The 22770-nt window shown below is 45.2% G+C and overlaps 1 protein-coding gene across 1 annotated transcript; it reads left to right on the forward strand.

Moving 5' to 3' along the window:
• Nucleotides 1-942: 942 nt before the first annotated feature.
• WHAMM (WASP homolog associated with actin, golgi membranes and microtubules) lies at nucleotides 943-14822 on the forward strand. The gene is given in 12 exon segments (XM_053954940.1): nucleotides 943-976; nucleotides 979-1028; nucleotides 1031-1585; nucleotides 4406-4579; nucleotides 5880-6030; nucleotides 6506-6675; nucleotides 7337-7502; nucleotides 8465-8652; nucleotides 10054-10140; nucleotides 10225-10320; nucleotides 10684-11209; nucleotides 13497-14822. Coding segments are annotated over 12 exon segments (2478 nt in total). The 5' UTR covers nucleotides 943-948; the 3' UTR covers nucleotides 13784-14822.
• Nucleotides 14823-22770: the final 7948 nt, after the last annotated feature.

The raw sequence follows: 22770 nt of genomic DNA on the forward strand, positions 1-22770 counted from the left end.
TTGCTGCCAAAGACTGGAATATAACATTTGGTGGATAGCGAATTGCATTCTGCCCTGGACACAGGGCCCGAATAAGAGAGCAGTGACTGCTCTTGTTCAATCACCCTGCTGCTCTTTGCTCCCCTCGGTGCCCGTGAGGCAGCATTTGGGTGCCATTTATACAAAGCATGGTGACCTCGGGGCTGAGCTGGTGTCAGGACAAGCACCCTTGGCTGTTTGTGGGCGCAGGCCCCAGGGCTCAGGTTCTGTCTCAAGGCAGCGTGGGGAAGGAGTGTGGGGTTTGCCTGGCGTTGGAGAAAGCTCCTGGACTTTTGCGAGGACCACAGGAACGATGGCCAGGAGGAAAACTGCCCCTCAGGCAGCAGCTCAAACACGGGGCTGGGTGTGCCCTGCTCCCTGCCCACCACTCCTCACAGGAACAGCGGCTGATTTCACAAAGCTTTCTCCTTCCAGTACCTGAAGGAAGCACACAGGGAAGATGCAGCAAGATTATTTGCAGGAGCATGTACTGACAGGACAAGGGGGAGCAGGTTCAAACTGAGAGTAGTTTTAGGTTACACACTGGGAAGAAATTCTTTACTATGAGGGTGGTGGGGCCCTGGCACTAGTTGCCCAGGGAAGGTGTTGCCATATCACTGCAGGTGCTCAAGGCCAGGCTGGATGAAGCTCTGAGCAACCTGGCCTGGTGGAAGGAGTCCGTGCCCATAGCAGAGGGGTGGCAACGCGATCTTCGGGGTCACCTCCCAACCCAACGCCACCCATGCCATGCCATGCCATGATCCGGTGAAAAACGGCCTTTCCCGGGGCCGCCGCTCCGGCTCTTTCACTACGGCACTGTTTGCTCTCCACACCTGCCGTGAGGGCCGCCCTGGCCCCGCCTCCGTCTCGGCCCCGCCTCCTCTGACCCCGCCCCCGACGCCGCGGTCCCGCCCCCTTCCGCTCCCGCCAATGGGCGCGGGTGCTGCCGGTGACGCGCCGCGGCCCCGCCCCTCCCGGCGCTCGGTTTCTGTTTCGCTCCGGGGCCCGCGGGGCCGCCGCCGCCGCGATGGAGCCGCAGCCCGACAGCCTGGAGGGGTGGGTGGCCGTGCGCGACACCGCCTTCGCTGAGCCTCAGCCGCCGCCGCGGCTCCGCTTCCTCGTGGGGTGGAACGGCGCGGAGGGCGCGTTCGCGGTGACCTGCCACGGGCGGGCGGAGGCGGCGGAGCAGGCCCCGCAGAGCTGGGCCGGGCTCTTCTCGGCGCCGGCCCTGCGCGGCGTCCACCGGCAGCTGTCGGCCGTGTGCCCGCGCCTGGAGCCCGCCTTCCCCGAGCTGCCGCCCGCGCTGCCCGGCGCGGCCTCCGGCGGGCTCTGGGCCGTGCTGTTCCCCGGCGGCGCCGCGCCGGATGAGGCCGAGCTGCAGGAGCTGTGCCGGGCGCTGGAGCTGTACCTGGGCTGGGCCCTGGAGCTCTGCGGCGGCCGCGTGGTGCTGGACGCGCTCTTCGCCGCCGACCGCTGCTGCGACGACGAGTACTTCGAGAGCCTCCACGAGCTCCGCGGGAAGGCCCTGCGCGGCCACCTGGCCCGGGCCAAGGAGGCCCTGCGGCGGGTACGGGCCCCGGGGCCGGGCGCGGGGCGGACGGGAGCCGGGGCGCGGGGCTGGCCCCGAGGGGTGCGGCGGCTGCCGGCCACCCCTGCGGGCAGGGGAAGGGACCCTCGGTGTAGGACTGTCTTCAGTGTTCGGCGCTGCAGCTCAGCTCATGGGTGCACCTGTCTGAGCTCCGGCTTGGCGCCCCGTGCTCGCCTGCATGATAAGCCTGGCAGCCCCTGCTGCTGCGGGGCTTCATCGATCAGGGCAGACTCGCCAGACTCACGTGAGCAAGGGTGACCAAGTCACTCGTACCACCTTGCTCATGATGTTGTCCAATGTCCAGATTTGTGCTTACACAAACACTTTTTTATTGTCTGAAAGCCACAAAGTCACTTTCTGAAGTACTAAGTGTCATCGGTCTTGGAAGTGCACTTTTATTAAGTGGAGAATAAGCCACGTCCACGTGGGCAGTCAATTTAAGGCATTGGGGCTCTTACTTAAGCTGCAGACACTCCTACAAAAACACATTGCTAAAAACATCCAGCAGTGTTGGGCAATGGGTGGAACAGTAACCGAAGAGGAGAATACAATCATGTGCTAATTTTCTAACCTCCCTGTGGAGGTCTCATGCTACATGTTTGCAGTAATGCTTTTAACTGGGGGATTCTCAGACTTTGTTTAAGACCAAACTTAATCCTGGTCCTATACAAATAAGTGGTTTGTATTCAGAGAAATTGTGTGTAGGTTTTTGTTGTTTTTTTAGGTGTCAAATTCTGTCCTAATGATTGAAGTAATGATGATGTTAGCACTTTCTTCCTTTGGTGTCTTAGGTTTCTTCTTGCTATAGATGTGTTCCTGGATCTTTTCTCCTTCTTGTAAGCAAGAATTCAAAGGGTAGTGTGTAGTAATAGAGTTGCAGTTAGGACATCAGAATGCTGATGAGTTACAGATACTTCAGGCTCACCAGTGTGTTGCTGCTGTTTCTTGCAGTACCTGTTTATTTTCTGTCAAAGTAACCTGAAAGGTATTTTATGAAAGTGGTCATGCTTTGGAGGAAAGTTATGACAGTTGACTTCAGCCTTCTCTTTCCTATTGCAGTATTTAACAGATGAATCAACACTACTTTTTCAGAAAGACAGTTTTTAAAAACACAGCTTTAGTTTACATGAACATGTACCTTGTTGTATACAAAAGTCAGTGTCTGTCACTGACTAACAGTTCACAGCCCAGTTAGAAATACATTCCAGCCACCACGTTCTTTTGGAAGCAGCACAAGCCTGTTCAGCTCTGTGGCACTTTGGGGCTTGGTGGTGAAGTACAGCTTGGTGCCTCTGATAGTTACTCTGTGATTTCCAGCTATGTTTTAGATGTGACTAAACACGCTGTAGAGTGGGGTTGTATCTCCAGACCTAACAGGGACATAAATTCCTTATACTGTAGCCTAGACCACATTATGGAAGATTCAAGAAGTAGACATTAAACCAAACTGAAGTACCAGAGCATCCTTTTTTCATTAATGTCCTTCACTAATATTTCCCCTCTACTCACTAAGCATCCTCCAGGAGCAGCATGACCCTCCCTTCTTACTTTTAGAATAGGAATCAAAAAGTCAGCTCTTTCATTTGTATTTGGCTTCCATAGTGGGGCAAAAGCAGACTGAAATTGCTGCAGGTGGGCCTTAGAACTGTGTCTGATCTACCACAAGCTCCTGGGGAGGCCCAAGGGGCTGTCACACTTCTGGGATTATCAGAAATGTTGCAGTTCAGATTCTCCTGTTCCCGTCTTGCCTGTGCCAGGCCTGCAGACAGGGTGGGTGGGAATGCCCTTGAGCTGACTTCCACAGATTTTCTCTGGGGAAGTTCCTCCGTACATGGGAACTCTGCTGTCTTACCCAGACTCAGCTGGCAAGAACAAAGGTGATGGTTTGATTTCAGTGCTTTTCAGTTGCAACACAACCCAAGCTTTTTTTAATGCTTTTCTGACTACTGGTAGCACACACACCCCTCCCATCCCCTTCCCTCTTTATGGAGGTGCAGAGCACACGCTGTCCTTCCAGGAAGGTCTGAGTCTCAGTGGAACTTAGCTGTGTTCTCTCAGCCGGCTCACTCTATCCTGGCATGTAGAGCATGCCATGGTCTCTGCCAGCTGGTGTCAAAGAAAAATCATTGAAGCTTTGCTTGGTACCAGTAAACAAATGCAGTTGAGGGGAAATCCCCAACTTTTTATTTTGTCATAGAAGGAAATAAATAGAGCCTAGTGTATCGAAAGGCAGTAATTCCATGGAAGAATTATGACTTACAAAGTGCAATACCACTAGAACTGAGGTTAGAGTAAGCTATTATAAATTATACAAATGTTCAAGGAATTTAACTGCAGGGTGTATCAGAAGTAAATGCCAATCTATTTTTTTCTGTGCCTGAAGTCAGAAATTCTGGATCCAGAAACTCATTAGCAGGCATTTAGTAATTGTGGAAGCAATGCAACTGCTAGTTTAAGAATACCTTGCTTGTCCTTCCAGTACAGACTTCCCAAGATTCCCATTTATGTTTATAAAAAGCAGCAGCCAAGTCATCTGCACACAGTTATTAGAATGTTTCTGGAGCCCTAGGCAGGATGCTCCTTGCAGGCTCCTGATGGAATGTGCAGCAATTAGTGCCTTTAATAGTGTGGTGTTGGAAGTATTTTCATCTGAGGTGGCTGCAGGATGCCTGGCACAGGCCTCCTGTGCAGTGGGAAGTCTTGGCTGTAGAAGGACAGGTCCTTCCTGCCCGAGCCTGGCAGCATTGAGCACACAGAAATGCAAAGCAGCCGTGTCTGATTTACCTTTTATCCCACTAGGTTCTGCAGCAGCATAAAAGTGCTGACACAATGGTGGCTTTGATGAAGGTTTATGAAGAAGAAGATGAAGCTTATCAGGATTTGGTCACCATGGCAACACAATTCTACCAGTATTTACTGCAGCCCTTCAGAGATATGCGAGAGCTGGCGACTCTGTACAAACTGGAAATCCTGGTAAGTCTGCCTTTACAGAGTGAAGGGCCAAGCTACATAGTGGGGCATCAGCTGCTCTCAGAGCAGTTCAGGCTCAAATCATGGAACGTTCCCTACTTCTGGCTGTACCTGCTTTTTTTCCCTTCGCCAAACCACCAAACATGACTGACAAATTCAGATTTAGGGCAGAGCCACTCTCAGAGGATCTGAGTCCATGATAATGGCTTCACTAGAACTGCAGCTAACTTCCCACCAGTGTCCCACTTAAAAGGAGAATATCCCCAGGCTCCACCTCCCCGGGGTTTACTCTCTGGGAGGCTGAATTTACTGCAATGTAAGTAGCCTTTGTTGTGCCACCTTCCCATGGGATTAGTTTTTTACATTGAGAATGTCATCCCCAGGAATGCTGATGCACCCGATTAACTCAGTTGTGGAGGAGACCTTCCCACTCAAAGGAGCTTTCTTTTACTGCTACAACCTGCTAGAGCTGCAGATGAAAACATATCATTTATCACTGCATTCACTTTGTTTTATGTGCATCTTAAACTGGAAGCACATTCTGAAAGTTATGATACCCCTGGGATTGATTGACAGCCATTTACTATGTTGATTTTCCTTATATAGTGTGTTAAAATTGAAGTGAGCTGTTAATGTTCTCAAAAAGAGCAGAACAGTTTTCAAGTTTAGATTAAGGTGCTTGTATACTGAAGGTCTAAACCTGTGACAATAAAATGTTCCATGTACAGTTCTGAAAAATAAAGTGGAAATTGGAAAGAATGAAACAAAGTTTATATTAAAAAAAAAAAAACCTGTAAGGGATATTTGGGTTCATTTGAAATATAATTATTCTAAAAATGTATTTTAATGCTGGGCTTGTACCCATGTCTCCTTTGTGGACTTGAAAACATTCTCTGATGTTTCGTTTCTGTATCCCTATTCCTGTGTGAAAGAACTGCCAAACTGGAGAACCTGCTGGTGCAATGTGCTGTCAACACATGGGGAAAAATAGAAGAGAACATTGCACATAGAAGAGTTACTTTTAGTAACAATAAGAAACACTTGTGTTGGATGTAATTTTAAAGATGATAGCTTTAAAAATGTTTTAAGAAGTAAATTAATCCAAATGTGAGGTCAGGATTGGAGAACAAAGGTTCTGAATTAGCCTAGAGAATGAGAAATAGGAATGAGCAGTAATTCACTTTGTGACAGGTGAGGGGAAGGTCGTGTTTGCCACCATTCTTGAAATGTCTCCAAGTGTAACATAGTGTGGCTGCACCTCTGTGGAAACCAGGTGGTAACTGAGAATTTTGTGTCCTTGTAGAAATCTTTGCAGTATGATAATTTGGGGCCTAGAAGAGTAGCAGCTTTGCAGAAGGATGCTGATGAATGGACTAAGCGAGCTGAGACTGCTGTGTGCTCCATTCAGGATATCACAGTGAACTACTTCAAGGAAACTGTAAAGGCTCTGGCAGGTAATCAGAATGACTTACACAAAAGGTTAACTTAAGTGACTGAGAGCTCTTCTTATCTCTGTGCAGAACCTGAGGTTCAGGTGAATGTGCAGCTTAAGAAAGAAATACTTTATTCACTTAAGATTTATATATTTTATCCAGTTTGGTTTAAAACTTGGGTTTTGCTTGCCTGAGACTTACAGCTGCAAACCTCTGCACAGAAACCGTGGGTGCTTTTAATGCCTGATGTGCAAGCCTCAAGGATTTCAGCATGTGAACAGAGTATATTGCTGTGCAACTGTTAGGGTGTGTTTCCATGGTGCAATGAAGTATTTCATTTACATGCATAAGGTCACAAATTCAACCTTGTAATCTTGTAATTTCTAAAGCTTCAAAAATAGTTTAATAAGATTAGCATTTTTAATACTTCAGAAACACACAAGGGCTATTAGTACACTGCATTTCTCATGCTTTACTACCATGTTTTAATCTACAGCAATGCACAAACAGATGGAGCAAGATGAGGAGAGATTTGGTAAAACCACCTGGGCATCAGCTTTGCCACGACTAGAAAACCTGAAATACATGTTGGCAAAAGAAACCCTTCAGCATCTGAGGGCAAGAGAGTTGTGCCTGAAGCAGAAGAGAACTGGCATTCAGAAACTTGTAAGACCTTACAAAGCCTCCTTTTCTGTCACTGTTCTTTGAAGGGCTGATCAAAACCTACCAAAATGGTAATGAGAGTAGGCTTTTCAAGTCTTTGTCAATGAAACAATTTAGATTTTCAGCACAGTTTTACATTGTGGAAAATGTGTGTCTGCAGTTTTTTAATTGCTCCTGCATGTTTGAGGACACTCAGTGAAGCTTAACATATATGCTTCAAGTATCATTTGAGCATTTGTGATAATAATCTTTGAAATTGTTTTGTTTTAGGGAGATACAGACTAGATATTATTTTCAGAGGACACTGAAAAATTAAGATACTTATTTAATACTAATTTTTGATGCCATCTAACTGCTGCTAGAAGTACCTGATATTTATTTTCCAAGAGTAGTGTACTGTACCATATATAATTGTTTTCAGGAGCAGTATCATTTGTACAGGTTATAATAAAGTCTTTCCTGGTAAAATGAAGGTAAATTTATACTTAGGTTAATAAGGTTCTCTGGTCCTCTCAGTTTCTGCTCCAAGCCATTTCTAATGCTCTGCTGTTTTCCATACCAAAGCAGCTGCTAGTTAGACCAGGCTCCTTACAGGCATTTGTGCATCCAGACGTGTTTCATGTGTGCATATTTTGTTACTAATGCTTATTATTTTCTGTTACAGATGGAGAATCTTGGTGAACAAGAAGAGAATTTAAGTGTAGTGGAGGAGCTGGAAATACAGTATTATGAAACACAGCTGGAATTATATAATGTACAGCTTGAAGTGTTGAAACATGAAGAGATGCTGCTTATTGTACAGCTGGACACTATAAAGAGACAGATTAAAGGTGAGAATAAAATATTATTTAAGCACATATTCAGAACACAGAAGGGACATAGCCTGCTCTGTTTTTCAGTTAAAAAAAAAGGATATCATTGCTCGGGTCTTGCTAGTAGAAAGCATTGCTGGAAAACATTAATGCTGTGGTACCATCTGATATTTTGTCTTTAATTAGACACTTTAATTAATTAGACACTAATTTGGTAACACAAATTAAAAAAAAAAGCCACACCGGTTGCTCATCTTGCTAGCAGCTGTGATATGTGCATGCCCTGGTTTAGCATGGAGTAATTTATATTGACAGTGCTTAACTGCTCTAATATCTACAAGATCTACTCACAGAAATTGGGTATTGTGAACCTGCTGAAATAGGTCCTGTAATTAATCATCATCTATTCTAATCTAACATGTAGAGATTATTAAAAATGCATCCTATAGTGACAAAAAGAGGTGGTTATAGCTAGAATCTTACCTGAATACCACTGTCTTCCAGTTTAAGTGTCTCTTTGTGACACAGTTATACCAAGTTGGGCACGAGTTGAGTTCTTATTTGTGCTTATGAATTCTCCGTTACCACGTACACTGTGAGGTAAACATTGCTGCCACTTGTTACATAACTGAAGCGTGGTAAATAGTAAAATAGGACACCCAGTGTTGATCAGAAGAGCCTTCTGTTTTCCAGGAAAACTCCAGTTCACGAAGGTAGGAGTTGAAACACAGGGAAACATTTGAAAGAGGAAGCTAAATAACAAATGCTAACAGCATAAATTTGATCCTGCAAAGCACCCCTGTGAGTAACGTGACATGTTTGCATATGACTGTGAAGGACCCAGCTCAGCTCTGGAGCTTTACACTTACTCATAACTAACTCACTGCCTTCAGTGGCTTTTAAAATGTCATTAGCTCTTTAAATGTTTAAATAACTGTGGCAATTTTTGGTTTCTTAAAAAATGCCAAATGCCTTTTTAGAGAAACAGGATGAAGTTGTTTACTATGATACATGTGAAAATCCTGAGGAGCTCAAGGTCATTGAACAGACCATGGGACAACATTACGCTAACTTGTCAGCAATGACGATGCTGAGGCAGAAGACTAAGCAGTTGGAGACAAAGCGTGGGACTGTCTGTGCGAGGAGAGCCTACCTCAGGAACAAAAAAGTAAATGCAGTCCTGGAGATGTGCATTATCTTCAGCTGATGTCTTGACTCGTGAGGGATGGACAGGAAACAATTAGGGAAGTTTGGGTGGAGCATACAAGATGAATCATGACTCAGTGCCAAGGCCTGCAAGCAGAAAGAGGGGCAATGTGATTTTAACAGCTTTATGCTCCGTGGTGTGGTGTAAGTGTGTCTCTGGCTTGGAAAGAGAACACAAACTTACCTGGGTGACCCAGGTGTTCTCCCATCAGTTAGACCTTACCAGAGCCCTGGGACCAGCTGGAGCTTTGCCCTAGCAGCCTTTTCCAAAGCAGCTGCAGTACAGGAGGAAACTGACCTTCTGTGGAGGAAGCTGCAGTGATAGGACAACCTGCACACTGATACCGTGCCTTTGAACAGGAGGAAGGGAAAACTTCAACAGCTGCAGTTCTCTCTCCAGCCTCTCAGTTGTGTGCAAAGGGCAGTTTTTCCTTTGTTTCCCATTCAGAGCAGAACACTAGGAAGACAAAAGTTGACTCTCATGAACCTTCTCAGTAAGAGTAGTTTACCTTACACCTGCAGTTCTGCTGGGGCAGAGAGCAGAGTTTAGGTTCAAGTCTGTCTGACCTTTTATCACTCAGTAGCCTGGACAAACTGGGAATTATATTGGAAATGCTTTGTGAGCCATCATTGTCTCTTGCTTACAACTGCTTTCTTGGCAGACACTTCCTTTGCTTCTGTTTTAATTTACTTAATTGCTGTCTATTGGTTGTATAACACTGAAGCCAAATGCCACATGACTTGCAAATGCTTGTCCAGCCATGTGGATAATCCCCCTCTGTACAGAGACAAAAAGCGACTCCCAGAGAAAATACTGAAACCTGCAGCTTCTCTGTGGCACTTGTCACTAACAGAAAGTACCCTTGCTAGGCATTCGTTGTGCTTCCCATACCTTTGCTTCCCTGCCTTTTGTACTTATGAGTTCTGGCAAATAAGGGAGAGAGGAAAATGTAGCTTTGTATTTTTTTGTAGTGCTTTGCTAGCTTCCTTTTTGCCTTCTTCCTCATGTCTTTGCATGAGCTTGTTTCTTCTTTTCTTTTTGTTTCCCTTTCTTCTCTTTTTTTTTTTCTTTCTTTTTAACTAAAGTGTAAGACAGAGGGGTTGGGTCACATCTGGATTAATTTTTGCTGCAGCATGAATAAAAATATGGCTGATTAGGAGAACATTGGCTTTAGGCGTGAAGGAGTCCCACAGACTTCACCATCAGGGTCTCACATCTGACATTACTTGAGCTTAGCCATCTTTCTTGGCCTGCCAAGCACCCAGCTGTGGTTGCTGTTTAGTGGCTGGTGCACAGGAGTTAATGGCAGAGCTGGTGCAGAGGAAGTGTGAACTGAGAGTTGCATGAATTCTGCTCTTCCAGGATCAGTGTGAAGCGAGCCACCGGCAGAGACTGCAACAGGCAGAAGAGAGCAGAAAGCGCTTCCAGCAGCATCACAGCATTCAGATAGTGAGTACCAAACAGCAGCCTTGGGGAGTCTGGCAGCTGCTGGTTTTCACACACTAAGGCTCACTTACTTGTGTTTTAATGCAGAAGAGAGACAAACAAAAAGAGGAGGAGAAAAAGAAAAAAGCTTGGATAAGCCAGGAACGTCAGAAAACGCTGGAGAGGCTGAAAGTATTCAGGGAGGCAAGTACTGTGAACTGCAGTAGTCCTTAAGTGGTGTCAAAACATGTCAGAAAGTAGCCATAGCTCACATGTGAGCGTGGTCCCAGTCAGAGACAACCGTTTGGATAGCCTAAAATAGGATTATGTATATTGAGTAAAGGGGATACAGTTTCCAGGTGTGGACTCTGTTGCAAAAAATACAGGTGAGGAAATGGCTTTGAAATAAATGCTTTATTATTCATTTAAATTTATTCGGGGTTGAATATTCTGCTTGAATGGGTGGGTGGGACAGTTTTGTGCTCTGTGGCTTTTTATCTCATTGGGATTGATGTTTTGGCCAGTCCAATGGAGATGTGACCTCCTGCCTTATGATTTTTTTTTCAGAAGTGTCCAGCTCATGTTGTTCTGAAAACATCTCGTCCCCAGCCTCGCAGTCCCAAGTTGCCACGAGGCATCCCTCAGCAGGCTGTGGTGCTGTCCCCTCCACCTGCATCGAGCACAGGGGCAGCCCCAGCAGTTCTGTCCCCTGCACCCTCATCGAGAGTAAGGACAGCTCTCGAGCAGCCACAGAGCATTCTGCTTGTAGAAGATAAGGAACCAAAAGCTTCATGTCAGAATACCCCCCCAGCAGACATCCCTGTCCAGATTTTTGTTACTGATGGTGACACAGAGGAACAAAAGCACAGTGAGGAATTGATGGTGTCTCCATGCTCAGCACCCCCTCCTCCACCCCCTCCTCCACCACTTCCTCCCTTGCCCCCTCCACCCCCACCTCCCACCCTACCTCTCCAGTTAAAACCATCAGCAACAGAGGATAAACCACTTCCCCTCAGCTCTGATAGCCCCTCAGAAAGCCCTGCACTGCACAATCAGGATGACTCATCCAGGAGGTCCATAAATAATTGCATAGGTAAGTAGGCTCACATCAACCGGTGCTTTTTAATGCATTTCCTGTATTTTTGTGGTCTCCCTCCCTCCTCTGCTTCTGGACAGGAATAGTGTGTAGTTGATCAGGAGAATGAGGCTCTTGGAAAGCTTAATCTAAGAAACTACATACAATAACACTAACCATAGCTCAGGATGTTAAATGAGTAACAATGATTTATGTTTCCTGTTTGAGACACTTCACAGGGTCCTGGTGCTCCAATCAGAAGACCAATGTGGGTAAATTTGTAGCTGTACTAAGGCTGCATTTTAGTGTTTATGATGTATGTACTACAGAGCTAGTAATTGGGCTGCTTATGTTTCTAAGGTGTGCACAGCTTTTGTCCATTTATGATTTGCTTGGTTTCTAAATAAAGGTTTCCTTAGGCAATTCATGCAGAATTCAACCAGGATTTGAAAGGCAGGTGAATAGCTTTGGCATACGTTCCTAGGGAAGAAATTCTGCTCTGTTACACCTTTGCTTTGCAGGTGTAATTGAAGGCTGAACTTGGCAATTGAAGGAGTAGTTCGAATGAGAATAGGGCTCAGCAGCCTCCCAAGGCTGCCCTGGTTGCATCCTGCTAACAGGTTTATTTTTGTCTCCGAGACGAGCGGATATTTTGACTATGTCAGAGAGATTGATCTAAGCTGGAAGGCAGCAATTTTTTTTGTTGTTTTTCACAGTGGAGTTTATGCTAGAATGAAGAATGTCTTTAAACGTGGTACATTCCTTTTCCTTTTCAACTCTTCACAATACATCCAAGCAGCCTTTGTATCCTATCAGTTCAGAGGCAAACCACAGGCAGAAATATCAGGGGAAGTTCAGCGTTTTTAGTTCTTCCAAGCTGTGGGGAAGTACAAGCAGCTGAAGGGCTGAGGCACAGTTGAGTTACCATGGCAAACTGATGCACACTGTGCATCTTCAGTGCAGACTTCAGTGTGGGATATCCATGGGATAACTACCGCAGATACTCTTAAGCCTTGATTAGCAGCAGGAGTTGTACTCCAGAGTAGTCTAATTACTATTGGAAAGGCCTTTCTGGTAGCTAATATTTACTACCATTCACAGCCTAACATTAATGTCTTTTTATTATTTTTGGATAAGAAAAGGTATTTTTTGTTTATTGGAGAGATCTGATTAGTTGTTTACACCTATTTCTTGAAGAAAGCCATCATGTCAGTAGCTGTAACAGTAATTGCTAAATCACCACAGGAACTTACTGAAACAGATTCATAAACGTGTTGGTTTTAGTTATGAGCTACTCATGTCTTTGTATGTGAAAAGCCAGGAGAGGCTTATTTTATAATTTGTTTGTCTGACTAATCTTTTACCAGGCAACCCATTTAGGTAGTAGACTTAAAGATTCTCTTACTTGTAGGCTTTGCTTGATCCTTTTTAGTCTCTGGAGGTACCACAGGATTTAGCAGACTGTTACATTTCAAGTGGTTGATGGTAATCATATAACCTTGTGTGCACTGCGCATGGCAAAAATATTTCTAGCTGTGAGGCACAGATGGTCTGGACCTATTGCTGTCCAGGGAAACAGCCTCCCTGTCTGACAGTCTGGAGCCAGCAGCAGAGAGTCCAGCAGGAGTAAAACACAAATTAGTGTGTATCAGGAGGTCTAGTGGAAACTCTCAGTATGGTGTCCTTTGTGGTCTGAAGTTCAGAAACATACACCTGAGATCTAAATCATGTTGCAAAATAGGAATTGTTTTCTAAGTCCGTGCAGAAAAGAGCTGCCTGCATAGGGCCTGATCTGGCTCCCAGTGACTTCAGTGGTGCACTTTAAAGCCCTTCTACTCAAATCCTTTTATTTTTCTCTTGGCTGAGCAAAAATGCAATTGACAGTCTCAACAGGCTTCTGGGCAAGCTACAAGGGATGGTGAATTGTTTATAACACAGAATGCAAGAGATTTTTTTTTGTTCAGTGCAATTTTTTTGAAAGCCCATAAAGTTGTAATGAAAAAGAGCGTTGTCCTTTGTGTATAATTTCTTCCTTAGAGCACAGCTGTATATAATGATGAGAAGGCATCAGATTCTCAATTCAAGATATAAAAGCTGTAACTGCTTTTTAAAAGCAGTTCCAGAGCCTGCTGTTGCAAAGCTTGAAAGAGTCTGTGCCAGAAAAGATCATTCTTGTGCCAGAACAGACCATCCTAGTGCTAGCACAGATTAAAGAAAGAGCCCTGAACACTGGGTAGGGCTTCATACCTCTTAAGTGTGGTTGTCTCATGCTTTCTTCTGGTAGCAGTGGATTTATGTGTTGCAGGTTCCATGGATGAAGTTCTGGCTTCTCTGAAGCGCAGTGAAGTTCACCTTCGCAAAGTGGAGCAGCCAAATCCGTACGCCTCTGTGAAGGACAACATCCTCTCTGCCATAAGGCAAGGGGTTAAACTAAGGAAAGTGAATCGAGATGCTGAGAGAGATGTCAGCAGAGGATCCCCTAATGAGCTAGAGAGAAGCATTAAGGCAGCCATGCAGAGAATTAAGAAAGTGTCTGCTGATTCTGAAGAAGAGGAGGACAATGATCAGAATAATGGAGAATGGGACAGCTAAGCACCCTAACAGACCTACTGACTGGAACAGTGTGTGCCTCGTTTTGCACATTGTAGAAGACTGTCCCTGTCAAAATGAAAGAACTGTGTGATTGTGTGTGGTGTTCTCATAGTCCAAAATGTCTTGTAAAGTAAAAGATTGCTGCTGATTTTCTGTAGGAGCTACAGATTCATATTTTTGCATGATAAATCATACTCCAAATTATGCTTGCACTAATATTGTTCCTGGCTCAACCATGTAGTGTTTTCACCACATCTGAAGACAGCTAAAATGCTGGATTTAAACATACATTATTTAGATTGTTACTACACAGTAGGTAATGCTATCACAACAAAGTTTAAGGAGTGAAAAAATAACTGAAAATCTCTTAAAGTAGAAGCAAATCTGTGGTGACAGAGGCAGACCAGAAAATTTAACATAATTTGGAATCTTTCACTCCTCCCTCCACTGTCCAGAAAATTCTTAAACATTTTGCTTGTCTAATGCAGCTCACTGTTAAATAACTGTGTGGGTACTCCATTTATCATCAAGTTAGAAAGTGTGCACTTACGGATAGCTTGATAACACTGATTGGGAAAATCAGTTTCAAGTTTGAAATAAACACTACTGCAGTAATTACTGAAAAATTTTACTTTTTTAGCTGAAAGATTAAGTATAGAGAACTTTCAAATGTTAAATGTTTTTTATACATCTACATTTACAACGACCTGTTGACATGAAAGAAAGAGCCAAAATATTGTATACAATATTTTTCAGGATTTAGTCCTGTAATGTAGGGCTGCATTTCCCCACTGAGAACTTCAATACATGTTTATAGCTACTCTCATGAATTTAAATTACCTGATGGCCTTATAAATGGCAGGTATTTACATTGTGCCTGGAAGCTGACTATTTCAAAATTCAGCTACATATAGAGACTCTTGCTCTTTTGGGTATATAGTGGCACAAATGATTAAAGTGGTTTTTTGTTTGTTTTTTTTTTTTTTTCTTTTTTGAAGTTTATACTGACCCTTAATAAAAATATATCTTGACAGAAGAAGTAGATTCAGCGTGCTGTCATTTTAGGATACTGCTGTGAACTGAGCATTACTTATACCATGGTACCCTGGGTTTTGATAGCAAGTGGCAGCCATACAGCAACTGCACTCTCACTAATGGTATATGCAAATGCCTTTATTTTCCCAAATATTTATGAATTGTAATTTGGTAACAAAATTGAAAATACAGTGCTTTAATTCCCTGTTCCACTGTAGAGCAGCAGATCTGTTAATCAGCACAGTAAATATGTATGCAGCAGTTTTCATGTGAGAAGCAGAAGCAGCTGGGGGTGCATTTTTTTACTGTTTAAGCACCTACTGCTGTTTGGATGTGAGAAAAAAGCCCCTGTTTTTTGTCTACTGCTATGAAACCAGAAACAAAAGGAGCATCAGCACAGGTCAGGTGTTACTCAGCTCTCCCAAGGAGATACCCTGGAGGGGAGCTGGGCACGATGGCAGTGTGCCCACAGCACCCTTCTGCCCCCTGAGCTGGGCTGGGCAGAGCAGGGCAGAATCCACCCCAAATACTGAGCACTTCCCATAGACAAAATCATCCTGTGAAAGCAAAGATTTCTTCCCCAAGGGATACCCTGGGCAGAAGGAGTGCTCAGCCCAGGGGGTGGTGCTGGGAGCTCTCCTGGCCATGCCCTTTAGTGGTGCAGTTATTTAAAGCTGGATAGAGGGTGCAGAGGCTGGGCTGCTTCCCCCTGGCTGGTACCTCCTGCCAAATGGCAGCACAGAGCCCTTTACTGATTTACTGTTGCATTCCTGGGAAGTTGCACACAGCATAAAGTATGTAGAGAATTGAGTTGCAATTTCTCCAGCAAATCTTACAGTTTCTGTGTATTGAACAGCAGGACTTTTTACTCAGGAGAGGCCATCTGAGGATCAGCACTACTGGACAGTGATTTCTCCTGCTTAAGGGTTTATTTTGTATCCATGTCTGAAGCTCTTCTGGGACTGATCTCATGTGTCCAACAGAGCTCTACATCCCAGGCTGAAAAATATCCTTGAAAATCCACTCAGAAACTGCTAAACCCACATGTTTTTTGAAGCCTGTTTTATTGCTGGACAGCCAGCAGGTCTGCTCTGTGGAAAATGGGCTGCTGCAATTTTCTGGTTGATGTAGAAGACTTCACCTCTATCAAGTAATCCTCATTCCCTGGTTCACTACCAAGATATAATGGATCCTACTCAGCAGAGTAGCTGCTGCATCACCAATTCTCCTGGATGTCAGAAGCACGGCCAAGGTAAACACCAGAAGCACTGGCATTAGCCTAAAGAGAAGAAGGTGAGAGAGCAGTTCTCAAATACATAAGAAGCAGCTGCAAAGAGGAGGGAAGTAATTTGTTCTGCGTGTTCACAGGGAGATAAGGGGCTTAAATTACAGCTGAAATGATTCAGGGTAATGGTAGGAAAACCTTTCTAACAAACAGAGGGAGCAGAGAGGTGCAGGGACAGGTTGCCTGGGAGGGTGGTTTCTGTCACTGGAAATCTTTCTAAGCAGGTCAGATAAGCACCCCGGGGTGCTGCTGGTATTGCTGACTGCTGTGGCAGGGAGAGGTTTGCAGCCCATGCCCAGCTGAGCCAGGTGAGATCAGTGTCCTGCTGCCTTGAGGCTCAGTTTGCTCTGCAGGGGAAGCCACAGCCTGTTTTCTGAAAGATGCCCAAATGCAAGGCACTCAAAAAAACCTTTCTAAGCTGCCTTCAGATTTTTCTTCTGTCTCTCTGTGACCATGACCACAGTGGGCTGTGGAGGGGAGGGTGGGTAAGAAATAACCCCAGTGTCACAGGTTGGTGGGGCACTCAAGAAAACCACCTGGAAGTGCCAAAAAGAGAGAGGCCTTAATCTGGATTTGAACTCTTCTGGATTTGAACTCAGGCTTCAGCAGATGCCTTCTGACCTGTGTTTGGTGCAGCTGCTGGTGCCATGCACTGTCAGCAAAGTGCAAGGGCTGATGGACAGAATAGGCGAAACTGGACTGATGGCTTGGATCTGTAATAACCAGCTCTACCAGACCAGTCCAATATTAACCTGCAAAAATGCTGGGACACCTTTTTGACATTAAATACCCTTCTCAAACTACCTCACTCTGGGCTAGTAAGTGAATCCCTTGGTGGGAATAGTCTGCCCTAATGGTCCATCTGCAGAAATAGATTATTTTAAACTGAAAAAATACAATTGTCTGGCTTTAAAGAGTTAATAATGCACAAAGTTGCTGGAAATCCCAGTCATGAGGTAAAGAGATCAATTTCTATAAATCAGTATCACTATGGTTTGTGATCTTTCTAACTATGATGAGGGCAGTCCAGACAGCAGCTGCCAGTATTTTTACAGAGGTTTAAAGCTAATGTATTCAAAAACTACTTAGTCTGACTAAAATAACTTCTCTTTGAAACACCAGTGCTTTGATCACAGCAAGAGAAGTGTTGTGGCAGCAGCGCTGGGCACCATGGCCATAGCAGGTGATGTCAGTGCAGCCTTGGCTTTGCCACCATTTCTGTCCACATGCTGCTTTTTGGGATTTATGAAGCTTCTCCACAGCAAACCCCCCAGCTCAGTGCACAGGGCTGGCCCATAAGCTGAATGCTGACCTTTTTTTCCTGCAAAATGGTATTAAATCAAGCAAATCATATCTGAGTGTGAACACTTTGAAGTGATCCAGACTTATAGAGGCTTGAGCAAGTGTGTCACATCATGAATCTGTGGGACTGTGGGGACTGTGGAACAGATCTGAATAGGAGGGCTTGAAGTGGTGAAGGTTTTCAGGGCAGCACCTATGATCCATCCTTCAGTTGCTTCCTTCTTTTATCCCTTAAAATAAAAAGATGCACATGTACACCAGGAGAAAGAAGGACAAAGAGGATGAGTATGAAGACATTAGTTAGAGCTAACAAAAAGTTGGGAAATGCTTCTCTTTTCAGTCTTCCTCTGCAAAGCAGTTGGAAGATAAGAGTGTGCACCCTTTGGAGAAAATGGGACTTAAGGCTATGCATGCCCTCACTCAAAAAGCGTGGATTTAATTCCAAAAGCTGTATTTGCATCCAAGAGCACATCTGCATGCCACACTCAATAATAACGTGATATTGGTAGGAAAGAGGGACACATCATTTCAACTAAACCCATGGTGGTGATAAAAGGTGAATGGTATTGAAAGCATTTTTTAATAAATGCCACAGCAAACCTTGGCAGCAAAAACTGCTCAGAACAATATGTGAATGTATCCCTGGAGGAAACACTCAAAGCTGCTCCAGAACATGGCATTTTTTTCCTGGCAAAAAGGTATGTGATTTTCATTCTCAGCATGTCACGCTAAGCTGAGAGCAAGAAGCAACACAATTAAATCTGCTCAGGTAACAGTGACATTAACAGCTCAGCTACTTGTGAAAATGCTTTGTAAAACAAGACATCTTTAGCAAGCCATTGCTCTTGCAGCAAGAATGAGCCACAAACCGCTTAGAAAACATATTTAGCAAAACTATGTTTGTTCATTTTCCATTAGATCCCCCTCCTGCCCCAAATCCCCATTAAAGTGCCAAGGATGGGGGGGACAGCATCCTTCCAGGGTGGCTGCCTGCAGGTGATCACATTCAGTGGCTGTGGCTTGGGGCCAGCCCCGAGCAAGGACCTTCTGGCAGAAAGGGGCCACGAGCAGCCCTGACCCACAGCAGCATCCAGCACTGCCCTGCCAGCACCCAAAGTGAGCAGTCTGGGGAAAGGCTGGCCAGGCTGCAGCCTGGGAGAGAACCTCCATGTCCTCCTGGAACACTGGGGCTCCCCGCACTTGGGCATCAGTTAATCACTCTCAGTGTCACAAAGACATTTGCAGCTCCCTTCTATCCCAAGGCAATAGTCTAAACATCATCCTACGGGTGTCTTGCAGAGCCTTGCAAAGGAGTTTCTCAGCCTCTGCTCCACCCCTGGTTCCCATCCTCTTCTCACCCAGAAGGAGTGGAAAAGCTGTCAGCTCCAACTCCAGCAGCGTGGTATCCATGTGTCTGGGCTCCATGGCCGTGGGCACGGCAGACACCGGGGGTGAGGAAATGAGTCTGTCCCACTCCTGGAGACATGCTAGAATCACTTATTCATCAGCAAGTGAGTCACTGCCCTTCCCACAGTCTCTTCCTGCAAGCAGAGGTGACAGCGAAATAGATCCAGTGCCTACGCTTCCCGGCCTACGGGGAGAGCTCTGTGCCATCCCCTCCTCCCGGTGCCATCCCCTCCTCCCGGTGCCATCCCCTCCTCCCGAGCCCACTTGGCTGGAATGGAAGTCCTGAGAAGTGTGCAGGAGTGTGCAGGTACACGGGGTGAGGAGCCAGCAGTGCATCCTGTCTGCTCTGCCAAAAGGAGCTCTTTGCCTGTGTGAGCAAGTATCTGCTGCAGAGAAAAGGGCTGCTCTTTCCCTTCTGGTTTTTAAACATCATTCCTCTATCTCATCCCTGTCCTAAAGCCTTTCCCCACCCACTGAAATGACTGTGCTAGTGACCATGGGACCTCCACAGCATTAGGGAGTGATTACTGAATCACTGCAATTTCTCAGGTTTCAGAGCCAGGGATTATCTTTATAAATGTACCCAACACTGCTATAGATGAACAGGATTGGAAAGATCTCTCTTCTTCAGGGAAGCCCAGCATCCTGTTTTGCAACATTCATCTTCAGGCTAATGAACAGTACAAACCTGCATCCAGAGAAAAATTAAAGCCATGGCTAATGGTAGCAACGAAATGAGTGGCAAAAGACTAAATGTAAATAGCTTTGAAAGCTGATATGTTTCAGTGTGACATGATAATGCAAAAAGGTTGCCAGTGCTGCTATTATTTATAATTCCCCAAATGTCTGAATTCCCTCCAGCCAGCATACTTTAAGCACAATCCAGGGCATATGCCACAAATCATATTCAATGATGAAAAGTCAGGAGAAAAGCAGAGCTCAATCTCTCTTGATTATAGCAGCCACAGATTTCTTTTTCATAGACTGCCAGTACTAATGAATGGAGAGGACACAAAAGGAAAACAAAAATACTCAATTCAATGTGCTTCATGCGCCAACAGATGTATCTGCTCACAAACTTGATTAATTAAATGTGAACTGTTGTCAAGAAATGTTGTTCAGAGGTTTTAAGCCCTCACTCTGAGCAGCATCCAGCCATGGATATGGAAGTATGGTCCTGGAAAGCTGCATGGGATTTAGCTCTGGGGTCCTGGGTACAACCACTGTTACACAGGAGGCAGGCATTTATGAAGAGATCCATTTTGTGGTGGAGAATAGTAGGTCTCCAAAGCTCTGCCAGAGCATGATTGACTCACTAAGATGTGTCTTGCTGCTGTGCCAGTACAACTGGAATACAGCCTCAAAAGCAGAAGCTGGGCCTCATGTCAACTCACAAAAATCTCTGATTTTCAACATGCAGTTTTCTGTCTAGAGATCATTTCACGGCAGACAGTGCTGCTGAGAAGATCTAACATTTCTGAAGTTATTTAAATATGTTCAATATTCAGGAAAATTTTTGAGACCCAAAGGGAATTTCATAACACAAAGATCTAGCTTTGAAAAATTCAGAGGCAGAGGTCAGAGTTAAGCACCACTTGGCTGCAGTGATCTGTGACATGTTCCTAGCAATGCATTATTGCAAGAGGATCGGAATGTTTGCCTTGCAAAGGTTAGCTATGCTTTTAAAATTCACCAGGTCTCAGATCTCCACAGCCTGAACAGCTCCATGGCAGTGCTGCCCTGACGTTGTTAATGACAAAGTGCAAAACTGTGTGGCAGGGTCTGGCACAGCCCTCTCAGAGCTGCCTCACGAGCCTTTGGATGGCCATTTTTAGCCTTGCTGGCTGAAATCAAACCTGGCAGTGCACCTGGCAGGGCATTTTTTTTTTCTGTTTTTGAAGGATGGTTGGACTTTGCTCCAGTGGGTTCGGTGGCTGAAGCAGGGCTGCACCACCACTGCAGGTCAGGCTGAGCTCCTGTCATCACCTGTCTTTGCTTTTTCAGCTGCTACTGACACATTTTTGTATCTAACATTAACATTTCAGTTTTCTCAGGAGAACAACCCATTATGTATTAGTCTCACTGTTGCTGCTCTTCTGCTCTGGTTGGCAATGCTGATTATGTAAAGGATATTTAGTGTTGTAAATAATTAAAATTTTATACAAGATTTTGGCTACTTTTCAGGAGTAAAAAAGAAATAAAAGAAAATGTATGCAGTGAATTTGAAAAAATGCTCAAGTCTTCTAGGAAGTGGGGAGACAGTTAATAATATATAATTAACATATCTTCCTTTCTTCCCTTGTTGGTGCAGACATGCCTTTAGATGAAAAGCATGGGAAATTAAAAGTGTGTGGGACTGAATAATGTTGAATTTTATGTAAGTTCAACCTAGTCACCAACTACACATGTTATGGAGAGAGCAAGCCTGCTCCTGCTCAGGGATCTCATCCTGTACTACCTTTGTACTCCCCCATGATGCCATGCTGGGCGTTTTCCTCCAAAAGGAAGGAAATTATGGCCTATCTTTCCCTATGCTGTTGAAGGAATTCAAAGTGTCTAAAAGGAGTACATATTAAAGGGTAGTTCATTCATTTAGAGTCAAACATTTGATTTAAAGTTCACCTAATGTTTCCATCAGACATCCCGAGGTGGCACAGCTCAGCTCAGCAGCCCACAGTCAGGTAAAACACTTTTTAATGTCTGACTGTAGAATGACACAGCCCATTGAGGAGGCCCCTGAGTTTTCTGACAGGAATCCAGTCAAATATTAAAATTAAAGGTTTGCAGACAGCAGCAGCAGATATTCCTGCTGGCAGCATCACTCACCACAGGTCCTGGACCAGGCTGTTTCTTTTGGAACCCTGGTCACTATGAACAGCTGGCAAGGAGCAGCCCTTCACACAAACCAGAGACTTTCTGATACTAAAAATGTACCCTGGGCTTAATGAGGCAAATAGGATACAGAAGCGCCAGGTGTGGCTGTACCAAACAGGGCACCTCTGTGCCCTGCAGAGGCACTGCCCTGTGCAGGCCCAGTGCCCACGTGGATGAGTGGGAATGTCCACTGTGGGACCACCAGCTTGCTAGGAACAGAGTGAGGCTTGCTTCTGATAATTGTAGGTGATGGGATGTACTCACAGATACTTCTGTTGTACTAACACTCATAATTATGCAAATCCAAATAGATAAATGAAGGTGTTTTTTGCTAAGAATTAGAGACTGTTGCTTGTATTGTACTGTGATGCACATAAGCTGGTTTTGTAGCTGCTGGTTTGTAGTCCTTGGTTATTCAGAGACTGCAAGAATTTGCTGTACTGCTTGTCAGAACTATTGATGGCTCTTGGTAGAAAAGCTCTGACTAAAGGTCGGGGGCAGATGAGTTTCTCGCTCACCCCAAAGCTGACATTTGCAGCCTTGCAGCCCAGAGTAACAAGGCACGATGAGCCAATAGCCACCTTATAGTCCTCAAACCCTCTCATTTCCTTTGGGGAAGCCTGGCCTGGTGCAGAGACAGAACCCCTGCTCCTGTGTGATGGACACAGCAGTGCTGAGAGCAGCATTCTGTACTGTGTGTGCTGGGCTGCAGTGCTGCTCCCTCCCGGGGATGTGCTGCTGTGTGCACCGTGCCCCTGCGCTCAGCAGGGACCGGGGGAGCAGCCTCATCCCCGCTCCCACTGCCTGCCCTGTGCTGAGGCTGTCAAAGCATCCCTGCTTTGACACACAGCGTCCATCCTGACTCCTAGGTGATTCCAGCACCGGCTTCAGCCGCCACCAGAGGCAGTTGCATCAGTTACAGCAATCACAAGAGGGTTTTCGGTCCTGAGCATACCCCAAACAGGGCAACAAAAACGCTGCTTCCTGACAATAGGCCTCTCTCAGCACTCAGTAAATCCAAATATTTATAAATTCTACTTTTCCAGTCATACAACTACCACTAATCCTGCATCCCCTCTGACTG

This window comes from Vidua chalybeata, chromosome 13 (assembly GCF_026979565.1).
Source record: "Vidua chalybeata isolate OUT-0048 chromosome 13, bVidCha1 merged haplotype, whole genome shotgun sequence".
Classification (NCBI taxonomy): domain Eukaryota; kingdom Metazoa; phylum Chordata; class Aves; order Passeriformes; family Viduidae; genus Vidua; species Vidua chalybeata.